Raw genomic sequence first — 18312 nt, forward strand, 5'->3', positions numbered from 1 at the left:
AATCTGTGTGAGGCACACCCTTCATATAAATCTCCCCCTACATGTTTTACATTGGCCGTTCTACACTCCCATATCTCACACAATGCCAGTAACATATGCACTGTTTCCGCTTCTTCTCTAGTTTTAGCTATAAAAGTATATTCTGTCCTCATTCCTTATTGTATACACAGTTAGCAACTACATACTTTATTTGACTTTATGTACAAGTAATATATATGTCCGCAGAAGTTGTCTGCTCTGAGCATTCACATTTTTATACAGACTCTTTGGTATCATCCAAACCGGCAGGGTTTGAAAACTATGGGTTTCCTATCCAGTAGTCGATGGTCCAGTAAAAAAAGTGTCCAGTGCCAAATATGGCCATATAATTTAAAATCCATATATATTTAAAAAAATGGAGTAGTCCCATGCCAGTTTATAGCAGCTCCTTCCCATTTGGTTCTAATAATCATCTCTAGTGATGGATATTTCTTTTCATGATCACCTTCATCTGTCTTGTAGGATTCCTCCCAGGGATGCGAATGGGTATCTGGAAGAAAACCAAGTAATTGTTGGTACTACATATAAATAGTACTGCCCATCTGTATATCCTACTAAGGATTGTTGTGTGCAGAGCATAGCGCTCTCCTATGTTCTATGGGTGCTGTGCACAGTATAACACGTGAGTGCGGTGTCCGCCAGACACAGGAGGGCACCATGCCTGCTGGCTCCTGTATGCCAGGGTGGTGCACGTCTTCTCCATTCTTCTAAGGGCCGCGCGGGATAATGTAGTTTCATTGTGCGCCACTTATAGAGGAGAAGACCTGCAATGCTTCGGCACAGACAGTTAAAGCATCCCGGCCAGCACTGTAGCAGGGGAAAGGTTGAGGGGTAGAGATGAGCAAATCACCTGTCTAAATCAAGCAAATTGCTTTGTTCGATTGGCAAGTGGCTTATCAGCTGTCTGCCTTTCAACTCTCTTCTGCTCCCTTTCGCTACATCTAGTCCCCGGAAACTTCTCTCAGTTTCCCAGGACTGGTTCCAGATTTTGCAGACACCCAGGGTGGAGTGCCAGGGAGTAAAGCAGAGTTGAAAGGCAGACAGCTGATAAGCCACTTGCCAATCAAACAAAACGCTCCGCTTTGTTTAGACGGGCAATTCGCTCATCTCTACTGAGGGGAATGTTAATTATTGTTTTTATTTGGTACAGACTAGGGGCATTTTGGTGTGTGGGTACCCTGCTAGGGTCATCATGGGGGTTAACTCTCCTGCTAAGGGCATCATGGGGTTAAGTACAATACTGGGAGCATCATTGGGGGTTAACTACAATACTGGGGGCATCAGGGGGCACAATACTTTGCCTTACCCACACTACGCCACTGCCATGCACAGTATACCATTGAGTCTGATGGCTGTAGTGTATGGCCCTCAGATGATTTTATAAATGCCCAAATGGCCCTTAACAGCAAAAAAAAAAAAAGGCCTAGAATTACATGGTACAGTATGTTATGTTGTGACAGTAAGATATATTGTATATTATTATTTTTAGTGGGAAATGGTGGTTGCAGGATACATTTGCTTTATAAATGGCTGCAGGTCTATCAGGTTGGGGTGCAAATATTGGTAGATATGTGCGGTCATGTCAAGATGTAAGGGATTCCCTTCTCAAAAATCTGTATATTATTATATATGTATGTTATGTTGTGTTGTATGAATTGTGTCCCATTTGTTGCTATGGAGTTCAGACCTTATTTCTTTGGGATATTAACAACTCCTATTTCTATCCATGAAGTGTACAGTAAAATCTGACATCTATGACAGCTAAACCAAGCATTGTATGGATGTGTGATGGAGACTTACCCACTGTCAGATGTGCTGTTTGCTTTTGGGAATATTGCCCACTGTAGAAATAAAGGTCAAACATATGCTCCATTCTCCAGTCACACAATAGAGACACATTTGTTCCAAAGAGGACACTGTAGGTGCCGTTAATATTGCAAAGCCAGATAGGATACTTTGGCGTTTTTAGCATGCTGCCCACCTGTCAGGAATTAACACAGTGTTAATATGCCAAGTATTTTCCACATACAGTACAAATTCTTCATATATTGTAGGCTATGTTCCCACAATGTCTTTTTTTTTTAGACGAAAAACTGCCATTGTTTGATAATGACAGCCGTCAATAATGATCATGATCTTTATTCACAGCCACCATAAAAAACAACAACGGCCTTTACTTCACCTAAATAGACGTGAGAACATAGCCTATGTCTGCAAGGATTAAGTGGCAGACAATCTGAGAAATCTAAAATCTAATAACAGATGAGATGAAAGGGGGGGGGGGGCACTTTTATGTGGATACCACCCCTGGCCATTGACATTGTCTGGTACTGCACAATTTAAATTGCTCAGTACCAAACATAGCCCATAAACAAGAGCGACAATTTATTAAAATTTACTCTCGTAATCAGCTATAACACCAGAGGGATTGTCCGGGCTGGAGAGGAGGAGATTGAAAAAAATAGCCTATACTTACCTCCCTGGCTCCCGCACCACCACCAGTATCTTAACACTCTATCCCCGCTGTTGACTCATTTGAAATGCTTCCATTTTACCTGACTTTGTAAGTGGTTTCATGAAGATTTAATAAATCAATAGATTTTACAGTCAAGCTCTTGGACCATTTGTGTTTCTAGTTTGGATTGAAGTGAAGCATATTCTGGTTCTCGGCTCCTGCGCACTCCTTGGCTGATAGGTCAGCTGAAGTTTGCTGTCTGTGTATGGTGACTGTCATCCTGTAACCAATCACTGGCTCCAGCGGTCACATGCTGTATTCGAGAAATAATGTAAAATAATCTTTTACCTGGGGAAGTCTGTCCTGCTCCATTTCTTCTCTACTCCAATGTAAGTAGCCCACATCACTGCGTGCATGGACTCCATGGTACTTCTGTTCCAGATTGTGATCATCCAAAGCCTGGTCACCATTAAAGACATGTGGGCTTGCTCTACCAGTTAGCATCAGGTTCAGCACTGCCTGCAAATAAAGCATTCAAGGCATAACTCCCCTAACTGTGCTATATGGTTATAATCCTAATATTTGGTTTCCTATGTCCTGAAGCTGGAGTACAAAGTGCAGGGTATTAAAATGGCCTCTAATATTTTTTCCAGATCTTCCTGAGGGTTCTCGGATTATGTGATACTGTGAGATACAGTAGTGATGGGAAGACACTTTTTTCTGTTCTACCTGTAAGTAATATTCTTTCTAGCACAGTTAGCATCTCCCCAGGCTGTTCATAAGAATCTACATGTATATAAGATTCTAGAGGTTATGCTGTAAACACAGCCCTTACTCTAAGAGCCGTTCCAGCAATCAACTGATTGACATGGGCCCGGGGCCTGAACCTATATAGGTTATACAATATCGCAGAGAACATGTTTCCCGTGCATCACTGGTTATAGGGAAAAGATATAAGGCCCATTTCATTTTCAGGGCTCCACTGCTGGTAATTTTTGGGTATCTTAAAAAAAAAAATACTCCGATTTAAAAGGTGATCATAGATTTTAATGGACAAAAAGTAATGTACTAATGATGATGCTGGACACAAAGCATATTGCACTTTTAGGCCATGTTTAAATGCAATAAAATAATAAAAAAATACAGTCATAATTTTGAGTGCAAATAAAATGTGTTAACATGTGGGGGAAAAAGTTCTTTTTTGTTTGTTTGTTAATTTTGTTTTTGCAAGAACAGGTCATAAATAACATGCATAAGCATGTTCATTATTATTATGCCAGTACTCAATTACGGTCTTTTTCTCAACTGTGTGTGCAATGATGGTCAATTCCCCATAGACTTCAATACAGCTCATTATGACACTGAAAATATGGCCGTATTTTGGCATTGTTTTACTGTGTATAGCCTTAAAGGGGTTATCCAGCGCTACAAAAACATGGCCACTTTTCCCCCTCTCTTGTCTCCAGTTTAGGTGTGGTTTGCAGTTAAGCTCCATTTACTTCAATGGAACTGAGTTTGAAACCCCACCCAATCTGGAGACAAGTGAGGGGAAAAAGTGGCCATGTTTTTGTAGCGTTGGATAACTCCTTTAAAGGTATTTTAAATTATACTAGCAACAGATCCATAAAATATGTCAATGGTGCCTTATTACATGCTAGTCAGTCATCTGCATAGCCACCCATATAATACTTGCAGGGCCGGCTCCAGTTTTTAGAGGACCTTGGGCGACAGAGCCTCAGTGGGCGCCCCATCCATCCATCCATCCATCCACTATGCACAATCACTTGAGACACCACTAACATACACAAACACACACTAACTGACACACATTGCTAAATGACACGCAAACATTACTGACTGACACACATTACTGACTGACACATACACATAATTAACTGATACACACATTACTGACTGACACACACATTACTGACTGACATGCTGCACAAATTGCTGTAACGGCTGGAGGCAGTGGATCCGCGTGGCCCACACAAACAATGATATTAAGCCGCACCAGGGTGCGGAGTCTAAGGGGCCGCTGGTCTTCACCAGAGCCCGCCACAAGTCAGGACGGGCTACCTGCTGCAGGCGACCCCCAGGTCGCTACCCCTGGCACGACTTGCTTGTGTTGATGGCGAGGAGAGGCAAAGTACAAAGACGTTAGGCAGGGACGTAATCAAGAACAGGAAGATAGATCAGGGCTGGCGGAAATCAGGGACGGAGTCGGGAAACGTGAGCGAAGATCTGGTACACTTATGAATCACAGTAACTTGGGGAACACTTTCTCTGATAGGCAATGAGCACTATAGATCTGGCAAAAGAAACAAGAAGGGACAGCCTTTAATAGGGGCAGGGAAGTGGCCAGACCAATTGTGGGGACACTGTCCTTTTAAGACATAGCTGAGTCGGCGCGTGCGCGCCCTAGGAGGCGGGGTCATGTGCGCTGTCTCAGAGACACGGGAGTTGAGGAGGGAGGAGCAGCCAAAGCCCAGGGAAATGCAGGCAAGCCACACGTAGGAGGGTGAGTCAGGCGGCGCGCAGCAGCAACAGCGGCACGGGCACACACACACACATTATTGACACACACACACACACACACACACACACACACACACACACACACACACACACAGAACTTACAGCTCAGTCTTCTCCCTCTTCCTCTCTGCCGGGCCAATCTCCACACTATAGCATTGAGGACCTGCGGGTCATGTGATCAGTTCCTTCATCCCTCTCTCTTTCTCTGCAGGAGGCTCCCAGGTCCTGCTCTTTCTCTGTTTTCTGATGTTAATCAGCCGCTCACCTTTCACTACAGAGAGGGGGCTGAACATTAGAATCACAGGCCCCTGTCCCTCTATGGGCCCCTGGAAGCGCTGTGGGCCCCAGCACTTGCCCGGGTAAGCCCTGTGCAGACGCCAGCCCTGATAGGCCAGGTCATCCATAGTGAGAGCCACTTTTGTGTAATGTATAAGTGTTACATAGTCACCTGTCTGACAGTGTAATTTCCCAGGCAAAAATGTAAGAGTTGAGATGTTGTGTGATCCAGGTCTTGTTGAATCCTAAAGCAAAAAAAAAAATATATAATTATTTAGAAATATATAGAAATTAGAGATTAGTGCAACTCGAGCAATCCCTTCCTAGGGCTGCATCCAACTTCTTTGGCCACTGTTATCCAGTTCTCATCTCTTGAGCGCTCATCTCTAATAATGATGATACATACTGCATGTACATGGTGTAAAAAGTGCTGCACACAGCTCATAAATGGACGCACATTAGGGACAATGTCAGTCATGTGCAATGCAGGCATGGAGAAAATAATAAATAAGAAGAAAGGATTACGGTATGTCATGCCTTTAAATTCACATTTTAGGATTAAAATGAATCAAAACGTAGTACAACAAAATGCCTTACCTTGAAATTGTCCGGGAGAAAAGCAAACTGTAAAGGAATAATATGACTCCATGGCTTCCTTCATCTTTAAACTAGCGTAAAAGAAAAAAAAAATCAGCTAGATAACAGATGAATGCCAAAGATGGTAATCCTATATGTGACCATCAGGTGGCAATATTGATCCACTTTCAATACTTGCAAAGGTACCAATTTACCAATTTCTTTGAAGGCTAAATAGGGACAGACAAGCCTATCACTTGTGATAAAAAAAAATAGTGTATCCTGTAACTTCCAAGTATAATAGTGCTGAGCGCACACAGCCCCCAGTAAACAGCTGTCCAAGCCATTGACAAATAGATGCTAACATGATATACAATATAAAGTTATATAATGTACCATTGGTCTCAGTGGAACACTCATTCTTTCACCTGCCCCTCCCTTGTGCTAGACCACAAAGTATCTTAATGTAATTTAGAGTTGTCAACAAACGGCCTTTCTTTTACATGTAATTGTAACTAGAATAGAACACTTAGCACAGAAAACATTCCATGTACTTGCATCTGTGAAAAAAACAATCAGAGACTCACGCAGTGTATGTGGGCACCAAGGAATTTTTCCAGTGGATCTTTTTCTACAAACTCAAATAACTGGAGCTGTCAATTAGTAAAAAAAAAACATTATTGTTACATTATGAAAACAAGCCATGTTTTATATAGTAGCATCCAATATGATAGAAGCAATACAGGAGAGCACAATCGCCACCCTGAGATTATCTGATTGCTTTAGAGGGGTCCTTCCAGTATTAAATACTATGTTACCTTTTTACTATCTTTCTTGTAATTGTCCATATAGCCCACAGACTGCTGAGGATGAAGGTTTATTTCTTATATCTTGATCCTCTGTGCCATTTTTGGGAACGTTGTAGTTTATTAGATCTGTAAGTGAGGCGGTTTGGTGCACAGGGGGCGGGACTATCCCTGCGATCTGCAGTGATGAGTGTCAGAGTGATGTCAGTGCAGAGTGCCGTCCTAATATTCATTAGGAGTAATGGATTGGTGCACCGAGGGTGGTGGTCCCGCTTCACCAAACTTCCTTATTTACTAATCTAATAAACTACAAAGTTCCAGAAAATGGTGCTGAGGATCAAGGTGAGAATCTTACCTTCATCCTATAGGGAGATATTAGCAGGTTAGATGCTTCTAACCTGTGAGTAGTTTGCCTTTAAAAAAAATTGCTTGAGATGTTACATGTTTGTAAGGCTTTGTTCACACACCGTAAAAAAACAGAACAAAATACAGCTGTTATTTTTTTGTAAAAACACAACCATATTTTCAATATAATAATGCCCTCCATTGAAGTCAATAGGAAATTGGCCGGCAGTGCACACACTGTATAGAATAATGTCTGTAATTGATTATGACGCTCAAAATAACAAAATAATGTTACCACCTAATTTTTTTTTTCCCCTTTTTTCACACTTTTATTCTGACGGCAGGATTTTGATTTTTACTGTGTGAACATTTTAGTTTGTAATGTGTTCAGTGTTGGTGTGAAGAAGACTCAGATCAATTCTTATTGGTTATTCTGCACAATATCAATTAATATTTGGTTATGTTTCTGCAAGTTAATCCAGCTGGTGAGAATGAGCTTCTGGGCATCCACACATTAGGTGAATGTTTTAAGGTGGATTAAAAGAAAGTTGGGGGGGGGGGGGGGGCATAATAAATGTTTAAAGGCCCTATTACACAAAGTGATTATTGGCCGTATTTGGCCGATTATCGCCATTACGGCTGATAATCGCTTTGTGTAATAGAATGTCGACTGATTGTTGTTTTATAATGTCTTTCAACGTGTTTAAAGACAGACGAGGAGAATAGCAACAATTACACGGAGCAACAGCAGCAGACCACCACCATCCCCTATGGGCTCCCCGGATCGCCTGCCCGCAGCTCCCTGCGCCCCCCCCCCCCCACTTACCCACTTGCTTTCTGCGCATACAATAGCGCCGGCAGCGAGCAGGGAATGAGGAGCTGACCTGACAGGTCGGCACATACTTGCTCACGGAGATCGTCCAGTGTAATAGGGGCTTAACATGTAGACTGGGGGGTGTATTGCTAGATGCAATATTTTAGTGCTTATTTTTTAACAAATTAGCAAAGATGTCTAGCTATCTGTTTTCAGGTGTATACATAAACACCTGATTTTTTACAGGGTGCTGGTGTATATGTGAAACGGATGGCCGTGTCGTTGTATCACCATCCCCAACAGATAAGGGCTCTCTATTAGACCCCACTCTATTAACTCAGAATTCACTAACAGGGTATCATAAGGATCCTGACTATTCCACCATAAAAGATTAAGGACCGCAAATAGTGACAGATCTCGGCTATAGGAGGATTCTGTAATTTCTTCACTGCCGACCGTGTGTCATGTTTTATGCAGCGCTAGATAATGACTTTTGACGATTAGACGTGTGGCTCTTACATACTCGTTCTGTAAAATGATCAGTTTTATAATCGGGGCTTTCGGTGAAGTACGAGTCACTGGTGATGAGGCAGATTGTGGCTCTCTTCATTTCTCCTGCCGTCCACAAGATATCCGCAATTGAGGCTGCCAGGGCCCTTTCTTGCTGTTTTTGGCTTAATTCTGATAAACTAAAAGAGAAAACACACATTATAAAGCTGCTTATAGTGCCAGATACATGTATGTGTATATTTGTGTGTGAGATTATTATGTCACCAGAAGGGAATTTGTCAGTAATAAATCCCGGCATTGTGCATCTGATGGATTCACTTTAAAATCATATGGAACTAAAAATATCAGGTAATAAGAGCACAATTGTACTTTATGATCACATTCAAAAGCATCATAGGGACAATTATCAGTCCCACAAGCTTAGTTTCTTTTTTTTGCACATTTATTAGCTATTTCCCCTTTTGTGCGGCTCATGCCAATTTTTCGTAAAGAATGGATAAGAATTAGAAGGACAGGCCTGTGCCTCTTAAAGGGGTAGTGCGGTGTGTGTGTGTGGGGGGAACATGGGGAAGGGGGCCATTCACTTAAATAACACATATTACAATGTTGTATAGCTTTATAATGTGTGTTATTTCGTGAAATAATGCTTTACACCCCACTACCCCTTTAAAGCAAATGTAACAGTAGGTACATCGCTTTTTAGTTTTTTCATGAATAGACCAGCACCGGCATGAGGATGCCGATGCCACAGTCCTTTTTTTTCAAACACCGCCCGGTTCCCGCGCATGGCGCTGGTCTATTGTTGAGCACTGACCCGGCCCAGCGGCCCCCAGTGTAACAAACTCCCCTCTCTGACGTGGCTACATTGATTTTAATGGAGGCACGTCACAGAGGGGAGGGGGTTTCATCACACTGGGGGCCAGTCGGCCTGTCTCCAGTGCTTCATGCCTGGCCAGTGCATAGTAATAAACCTGTGCCATGCAAGGGAACCGGGTGGCAGTTAAAAAAAAAAAAAATGCAGCACCAGCACCCCTGTGCTGGCACTGGTCTAGTCATGCAAAAAAAAAAAAAAAAAAAAAAAAAAGGTGATGTACCAGTGGTATATTTGCTTTAATAACTGGCTATTTTTACACCAAAATATTTTCGGTTAAGGCTGGCTTCACATTGTGTTTTTCCATCTGTTTCACTGTTTCCGTACATTTAATTTTAACATACAGAAAAGTGTGGTCAACTGCATTTTTATGTACTAAAAAAATTGATTTAAAAAAAATAAATAATGTGTGTCAATAGGAAATGGATTCTGCAGTATGGCATCCCGCAGCTTCCACCATTCGTTTTTATACAGTATATGTTAAATTGACAGCAGGAACGCAGTGTGAACCTAGCGTAAGACCTGCATGTAAAATGCTGCTCTATGTACAGTATGTAGCGGAATCAAAAGGCCTATGAAGAAAAGCCATCTTTCCTATTGTGAATCATGGATGCAAAATACCTTACTGCAAAAGAAAGACAGCTTGATCTCTGGTGCCCCCTACTGTAAGAAAGCTACATTGCATATTTCATTTCTAGGGAAGCATTCCATTCTCAATGAGAAGTATTACCCTCCCCCCAGCACATGGAGGTGGATAACTGCTGTTTTAAGGAGAGGGTACTGCGGGGGCCACTTTCCATTATGACCATGATGCAAAATATAATATAAAATAATATAATTTATAATATTTAATGGCTTTAGCAAAAAAAACAAAACAAAACTAAAGGTCTCCCGAAACCAAGGTAGGTCATGTTAGATATCCAAAAGCTTTTTGCAGCTTATACACCTGAAAAATAGTGTCATTTACAAATGCAAGCCATCACTGATGCAACATATGTAACCAGGATGATTTTATTATGTCCTTTATTGGTATGTCTTGCTTAATGGCAGTGTTGTGCAAATGAGGATGAGACAGAAGCATAGCCAGGAATGGAACTGGAAGCAGAATTACAGGTACCAGAGGACCTATCTAAAGAGCAATCCAAGTCCAGGATCATGGTAAAACCAGGAATGACAGCACAGGAACTTAGCAACCAATCAGATGCCACCTTTCATTTTTCAAAGGATCTGTGAGGAATGAGAGATGGAATCTGATTGGTTGCTAGGGGCAACTAAGACAATTCTACCTTACACCAGTTTGATAAATCTCCCCCTTAGGGTATTTTTACACTAAGTAAATCACGCGCCTCCACTGCCACCGCTCTCTACTCAAAGAATTAACATTTCACTTCTTTGAGCGGAGAGCAGGGGAGGTGTGCGAGCTCTCCCATAGACAGGCTATGGCACACTAAGGCAGGCAGTATTCCACGGCGGAGAGTTCCATCGCGGAATTCCACCTGATTTACTCATTGTGAACATACCCTTAATTTTAGAATAGGGGATTGACCAGTCAGTAGACAGGTCATAACAGGATAAATCCCCTTTAAACGGGCCAGCAGGGTCTTTGGGTGTTACTTGTCTTTCACATCCAAAGCTCCAGTGTCCCTTTATTCACACTCTGTGAGATTTCAGTACATTCACCTTTCTTAAGCAGTGAACATGGTATGGTACAAGCATCATATTTATCACCCCTTTATGTCTGTCTGAACTGTATTTAGGGCTGCCAAATTTCTTAATAGTTTTATAGTTACTGCTTGCCGGGGGTTTGCATTGAAGGGACTGGTGGTAACCTTATGGCACAACTGTATATAAATTATGCTATCTGTTTCCTATTTTATTGTCTTACCTCTTTATAGAGGTACAATCATTCTTATTCTTGGTAAATAACAGGTACTTAATGATGTTTGCTTGTACCACCAGTTGAATGGCTCTTGTTCCACCCTGTAAGGAGGAAATTTTCATGATTACTTAAATGTTTGTTTTCTATGCATAATAATGTTAATGAGGTGTTCCAGCAAAAAAATAAATAAATAAATAAAATCTTACAAATCATCTGGTGTCAGAAAGTTACATAGATTTGTAATTTACTTCTATTTTTAAAAATGTCCAGCCTTCCAGTACATATCAGCTTTGTACACCCTGCAGGAAGTGGAGTTGTCTTTCTAGTCTAAGGCTATGTTCACACTACGTATAATTACGGACGTTATTGCCATCGGCCGGTCTCATATGACTAAGCGCGCATGCGCGAAACGCGTCAGTCCACTTGGCCACACAGCAGCTGAATTTTAAAATGATTTAATACATTTTGGATTTTTTAACCTATTTTTGGAGTGCCGGAACCTCACTATTTACAAACCATTTACCTGCCGACGGACAGCGACCGCCAGGAACCGTGCACCCTCCTGCATATGCCGAGACCCTAACGGACACACAGGGAGGTGAGCTGATTTCCACTACCTATTTTTTGGCCGGTCTCATACATTGTGTGAACATAGCCTAAAACAGTGCTCTCTGCTGCCACCTCTGTCCATGTCAGGAACTGTCCAGAGCAGTAGCAATGCACCTATGCACCATACTGGGAAGCCATGCAGCTAAAGGTAGATGCTGCTGTACTCCAACCAACTTTTGGAGGGGAAGAACACTGGGAGCTGCTGCAGTTGGCTGGGAGCTAAGATGTCTGATAGAGGACTGTCCTGCTGGGGTGTAAGTGGTCTGGGCTGCTAGAAAGCAGTAGTAACTGGACCAGATAGAGAGGAGCCTCCTCTCTTGACAAGTGGCTAAGGATGTGCATAATAGGACAGATGGATTGGAGCAACCAATGTACCAAAAACTGTGAGGGTGCCCATAATCACAAGTAAACCACCAGCCTATTTACAAGGCTTTGTGCTTCCCTGTAAACCATCAAGCATGTGTCTGATGAATACTTGAAACTGTTTAAGGTATATTCTTATCTCAGCTTTCTACTCCCTATCTATAGATAGCGATAACAAGCTGAGCTGGGAATACCCATTTAGGCTTAAAGGGGTTATCCATTGAAAATCTTTTTCTTTCAAATCAAATGGTTTCAGAAAGTTATAGATTTGTAATTTACTTCTATTTAAAAATCTCAAGTCTTCCCATACTTATTAGCTGCTGTATGTCCTGTAGGAAATGTTATTTTCTTTCCAGTCTGACACAGTGCTCTCTGCTGCCACCTCTGTCCATGACAGGAACTGTCCAGAGCAGCAGCAAATCCCTATAGAAAACCTTTCCTGCTCTGAAAAGTTCCTGTCTCGGACAGAGGTGGCAGCGGAGAGCACTGTGTCAGCCTGAAAAGAAAACATTTCCTCCTGAACATACAGCAGCTGATAAGTATGGGAAGATTTGAGATTTTAAATAGAAGTAAATTACAAATCTATATAACTTTCTGAAACCAGTTGATTTGAAAGAAAAACATTTTCACTTGATAACCTCTTTAACATGCCTCTGAAAAGTAGAGTATACCTGTTGGGCAAGGTACTGGACTCTGTGAGGGAGATTTATCAAACATGGTGTAAAGTAAGACTGGCTCAGTTGCCCAATCACATTCCACTTTTTATTGTTTACAGACTCTGGGAAATGACATCTGATTGGTTGCTAGGTGCACTTTACACCATGTTAAATAAATCTCCCCCTATGTTTCTCCCTATTCAGTGCTGTACCATCCTTGTGGACTATTCACTGGCCAAACTCCTCGCCTACCACACCCCAACCTGTCACTTCTTACAAAACTAACTTCTCTAATCATTTGTTTCACTCATCTCTCTTTATCTACCAGTTAATCCTCCCTCCTCCAGAATTTTGTTTATAAATCTTACCTAACATTCAAGGCCCTCAATAGCTTTGCACCTGCACATCGGTCTCCTCTAATCTCTTGCGTTCACACCTCTCTGCTATGGACTGCACCTATTAGTGCAGTCTTGTTTGTTGATATTAGCTGTGTCAATAGAGCAAGAAATACTGTGTTACTATTGTATCTCCCCTTTTTGTAAGATTGTGAGCAGGGCTTTAAAACCATATTCTGTAAATTTAAAAAAATTATAATATCCTCAGCTCTCTTGGGACCTGCCCAGTCAGCCAGTCACTAGCCAAAATGGGATGCTGCTGTGCAAAAAAGGCATTTGTGGAGCCCTGGTTGCAAGTGTCAAAACATGGGAATAGCCAGATATCCCTTGATGCAAAAGCGGCCACCCTGGTATTTCCTTACGTATCAGGGTGGTATGGTGATGTTCCCACTGGGAGGCACCCCTTGGCAACAGGTTTCCTTCCCTCTAAGGATATCTGGCCACTTCTGTGTTTTGAGACTTGCAACGGAGGCTCCACGGACCCTTTTCCTGCATATTCAAATTTTATAGGCAAACAATGTATCAACAGAGACTCTTGAGTCTACTTTTCATTGCCCCCGCTAGCCAGAATCCTGCTCCACACTGATGAGGGGCAAATACCCTGAAACAGCTGTCTGTGGATGGATGCCTGGCTTTGGTAATCTCATGGTGCAATACTCGCAACTGGGTTAGACTTTGACACAAAAGGGGCCACTCTGTATTTTTTATTTTTTTTGCTGATCTCCTTGAGCTCAGTGATTGTTGTGTTTTGTTGGGATACTGCTGTGACACATTATTGGAGTGGACAAGCTCATTTTACTATGGCCCCAACAACATGTAGTATAAGGGGGATCTATGAACCTTGCGCATTGGCAAGGATCAACAGGGATTTACCCAGTTTTAGAATAGCACTAATGATTGATTGATGAAGTAAATAATGCCCTAATTATTAACCCCCTAACTGCCAGACAACCCATTTAAGCTTCAGCATCAAACCAAATAAGAGGGAAACAAACCACAAATAGAGCCCCTTCTATCTAAGCACCTACACTTGTGATGCAGGTGTAATGACATTTTGGGGTTCCACTATATTTTCTCATTCTTGTATATGATATGTAACAGTAGAGTCTTTCCTCTTTTTGACAAATCACTCACCTTCTCTGCTTCAATAGCAAAAGCTAGTTCGGAGAAGGCCTCTCTGAACTTGAAGAAGGACTTTTTCCATTCATAGTTAAATGTTTGAAATGTGTTTCCAAACAGAATCTTCCTCAGGGCCTTAAAAAAATGCAATGGAGATTATATAGGATCACACAGATAGCATGAAATAAACCACCCCCTATGTAATTCTGCCCCCCTCCTACTGAGCTGATGGCTGTGGTCCCATCTGCCGTGCTCCCTGATAACCAGCTGTTATGGCTGGCAGCTCCCTGCTATAATACTTGTGGTATGGGAAGAAACATTTACACCTTTGAACACTATAATGCTGCAAATAGAATCCAGCAGACACCAAGAATAAGAACTTTGAGTGTACAACTCATTTTTCTTCATACCACATCATGAATATATAACTGCTCCTTTATCTTCGCCTTGTACTACCTCCCACTGACTTACTTGCATACATTGTGCTTGTTACGGTGCAACATATAGTATTTCCCTGGCTCTTTGTTGATCCTGGCTTCGATTTCACCTGTTGCTTTATGGACAAGCTCTGCTTACCATTGCCATTTCTATTGAGATGGGCTGACCACCGAGGTCTGATGCTATTATCAACTCTCTTGGGATGGAATACAAAATACTGCCTGGACTTGTCCCATGCTTCTTGCTGCTTGAAGTCTCCGCTCTCTCCTCACATTCCTCATCTGCTTTGTGATGATCTTGGTTTATCTTTGAATGACAAAAAACAAGGTTAAAGGGGTTATCCAATGCTACACAAAAATGGCCACTTACTGCCAAAGATAGCACCTCTCTTTTCTCCAGTATGGGTGCAGGTTTTGTAACTCATTTCAATTGAAGTAAATGGAGCTTAATTGCAAATTGCAACTGAACTGGTTGCTGGTGCTGCCTCCGGAAGAAAGTGGCCATGTTTTTGTGGCACTGGATAACTGGCCCTTTAACATCCAAGAACCAATAGACATGCTTATTAGTGAAGATGGCTGAGTCATTTATAACATATGAAATTTGCAAGTTGAGATCCAGCTATTGGTCTATTGGATTTTCCTCTCAATTTTGTCAATATTCTAGGTAGAGACAATGGCAAACAAGTAACAGCCCACTGGCAGCTAGCTTTAGAGGTACTGTAACTTTGTTTACGGTAGTTATGTGGGTCCTGAAAGGTGATTAATAATAATAATAATAATAATATTTATATATAGCTCCAACCTTCCACAGCACTGTATATCGAAACTACTTAAGGATTTATTTTAAAGGGGTTATTCACCAAATTTTTTTGTGTGTCAGACTGGAAAGAATACACACCCTCATGTAGGGCATACAACAGCTGATAAGTACTGGGAGACTTGAGATTTTTTAATAGAAGTAAATTACAAATCTCTGGCACTTGCTGGGACCAGTTGATTTGAAAGAAAACATTTTTTTGGTTAACTATCCCTTTAAGGAATATTGTTTTACATTTAGTTACTTGACTGTGATCTCCCTAGATCTATTGCCATTTTGAGTGTTTTTTTTTTTAAATCATATGAAATTATATAAATAAACAGATTGAATAGTTACTTGACTGTATATAACGAATGCTTCAAATATAAATATATTCACACAATGTACTTTATACATACAATGTCTAGTAGTAATACAGACAGAAAAGATAAATTCAAATTGAGTTCTTTGTTGCATTTTGGAACAATTTATATCCATAATATTTACATTTATAGATAAGTTAAATTACAGTACAAAATAAATATATATATATTTTTTAAATGCAGTTAATGTGAGTTCTAAGCAATAACACACAATGCCTGCAACCAGCAACCATGTATTAGGTGACACTGTTGTATTATAAATACATACAGTGTGTACTTTTTCTATGATCTTCACAGAGCTAATAGCACTAAATTGCTTTAGCTGGAAGATGCGGTACACTAACCTGTTCATAAAGTGAGATGTCACTTACTATTGGTCTCTTCCTGACGTCTTCCTGCAGTAATTCAATGTAACTTAACTTTGAGGCATCTCCATTCACATGGACCCTTGCACAAATATTCATAATAACAATGTAACAGAAGAAGTCACAGATGGAGGTACTTGTGATGACTGAGTGAAACTGTGGCCTCTATACCAGCGCCTGCCAAGATACTGCCTTCCGACTCTTCTCGATTACCAGATAGCAGAACACTTTCAACCTTGTTGAACAGATAAGCGGAGCCATAGATGGAGGTGTATTTAACAGGACCACGCTTCATGCACAGCCCCTAACCCAGTATACCAGAAAGAAAAAACAGGCAATAGTACAAAGGGACCTTAAAATCATGTTATTGAAGGCTTTAGGCTTCATAGGTCCCATTTCTGAAATAACATGTAGGCAATTTTGCATTAAATGACTAAAAAAAATTTGTAAAACGTATTATATTAATGTTATTATAGATATATAACTAGTTGTTGTTACCGGGGCTCCACAACAAGATACAATATAGATTCCCCTTTAAGAGTGCTCATCGGCATGCAGTATGTTATATAATAGGGATGGTTTCCTCTAACATGTTTGCTAGTCTAATGTGTTGAATTAATAGATAGGAAAAATAACAATTATCCTTACTTATCTAGGCAGCATACCAGATGGTCTAGGGTAGTGAAGGGGTTAATGTCAAAATCCCTGGTGGTCTAGGGTGGTAAAAGTGTAAATGAATCTGGAGCCCCCACACTAGTGAATGTGTACTTTCTGATGAAGCGCGCATGCGCGCGAAATGGCCGTCATGTGTGTGATGCACCTGTGAGATGTGACGTGTGACGTCCCAGAAACACGCATTGATCCCATATTTTAACTATGAATAAATAAAGAAGAACCGCAACATTACCGGTGAGTGCCCGCAACTTTCTCCTTCTTACTTTGTATAGTTTCTGTAGAGATTACTCCAGGCAGTGGGTGGGGAGGAACTATAAGTAAGTACTGACAGTGCTTGCCCCATGGGACCCTTAGAGTCCTATTACACGGAGCAATTTTTAACGATAAACGATCACAAACGAGATTGTTTATCGTTAACCTGAAATTGTTCACCATATCACACAGAACGATGGTCATTAGTTACGATCGTTACTATGATCGTTTACTCCATCTGATCCCAGCAAAAGAATGGACAATGTGCAATTACACTGAACAATTAGTGAACAAATGCGGAACTTGAGCAAACGAATGTGGAATTACAGCGAACGATTAGCGAACAATAAATGATAATTTTAGGTTCATATCTAAATCAACAATCAACGCCATACGAACGATTTTTTGATCGTTGCCTGCAATTACATAGAGCACTTATCAATTAAATTAGAACGATATAACGATTTTTCTCACGATAATCATCCCGTGTAATAGGACCCTTATACTTGGGGTCTGGTCAGTGTAATTTAATGGCTTTTAATATGTTAACTAAATATAAATAGTTGTAAGGATAAATCCCCATATTCTATCAGACTAGGCAATAGCAATAACCCCTAAACATTACGTTACTGGGAGCACATTAGTGGTAACCAGAGTGGTGATCTTGAATCTATGCACTTTCCCTGCAGGACTGATCAGCAAAATACAGTTTATGGCTATGTTCTCACAATGTATCTTTTCAATTAACCACGGCCGTTGTTGCAAATTGAAACAATGGCCGTGATTAATAGAAAAGATACATTGCATTGAAGTCTGAAGGAATCCTGGCCAGAGTGCTTACACATAGGGGGAGATTTATCAAACATGGTGTAAAGTGAAGCTGGCTCAGTGTCCCCTAGCAACCAATCAGATTCCACTTTTCACTTTCCAAAGAGTCTGGGAGGAATGAAAGGTGGAATCTGATTGGTTTCTAGGGGCAACTGAGCCAGTTCTACTTTATACCAGTTTGATAAATCTCCCCCATAGTATTCATTCCGGCCGGAATTCCATGTCAGTCTTTTGAGGCTGCTATTCATTGAATAGCCGCCGCTCAACACTGACAGTTCACACAATGGAAAGTGCGGCTTTGGCCGCACTTTTCAGTTGTGTGCTA

General features: G+C 41.1%; 1 protein-coding gene across 1 annotated transcript in view; it reads right to left on the minus strand.

The window, feature by feature from the left end:
• Positions 1 to 227: 227 nt before the first annotated feature.
• The window catches only part of MINDY4B (MINDY family member 4B), a 28043-nt gene continuing 9958 nt past the window's right edge, over positions 228 to 18312 (minus strand). Inside the window, exons 4-13 of the mRNA XM_069973894.1 lie at positions 14828 to 14995; positions 14267 to 14386; positions 11116 to 11210; positions 8373 to 8538; positions 6472 to 6537; positions 5906 to 5976; positions 5481 to 5553; positions 2843 to 3013; positions 1840 to 2020; positions 228 to 529 (exon numbers count right to left, since the gene is read on the minus strand). Of these exons, the coding sequence (XP_069829995.1) occupies positions 387 to 529; positions 1840 to 2020; positions 2843 to 3013; positions 5481 to 5553; positions 5906 to 5976; positions 6472 to 6537; positions 8373 to 8538; positions 11116 to 11210; positions 14267 to 14386; positions 14828 to 14995 (1254 nt within the window). The 3' untranslated portion in view covers positions 228 to 386. The remainder of the gene's footprint in view (positions 530 to 1839; positions 2021 to 2842; positions 3014 to 5480; positions 5554 to 5905; positions 5977 to 6471; positions 6538 to 8372; positions 8539 to 11115; positions 11211 to 14266; positions 14387 to 14827; positions 14996 to 18312) is intronic.

Source organism: Dendropsophus ebraccatus, chromosome 6 (genome assembly GCF_027789765.1).
Source record: "Dendropsophus ebraccatus isolate aDenEbr1 chromosome 6, aDenEbr1.pat, whole genome shotgun sequence".
Lineage (NCBI taxonomy): Eukaryota > Metazoa > Chordata > Amphibia > Anura > Hylidae > Dendropsophus > Dendropsophus ebraccatus.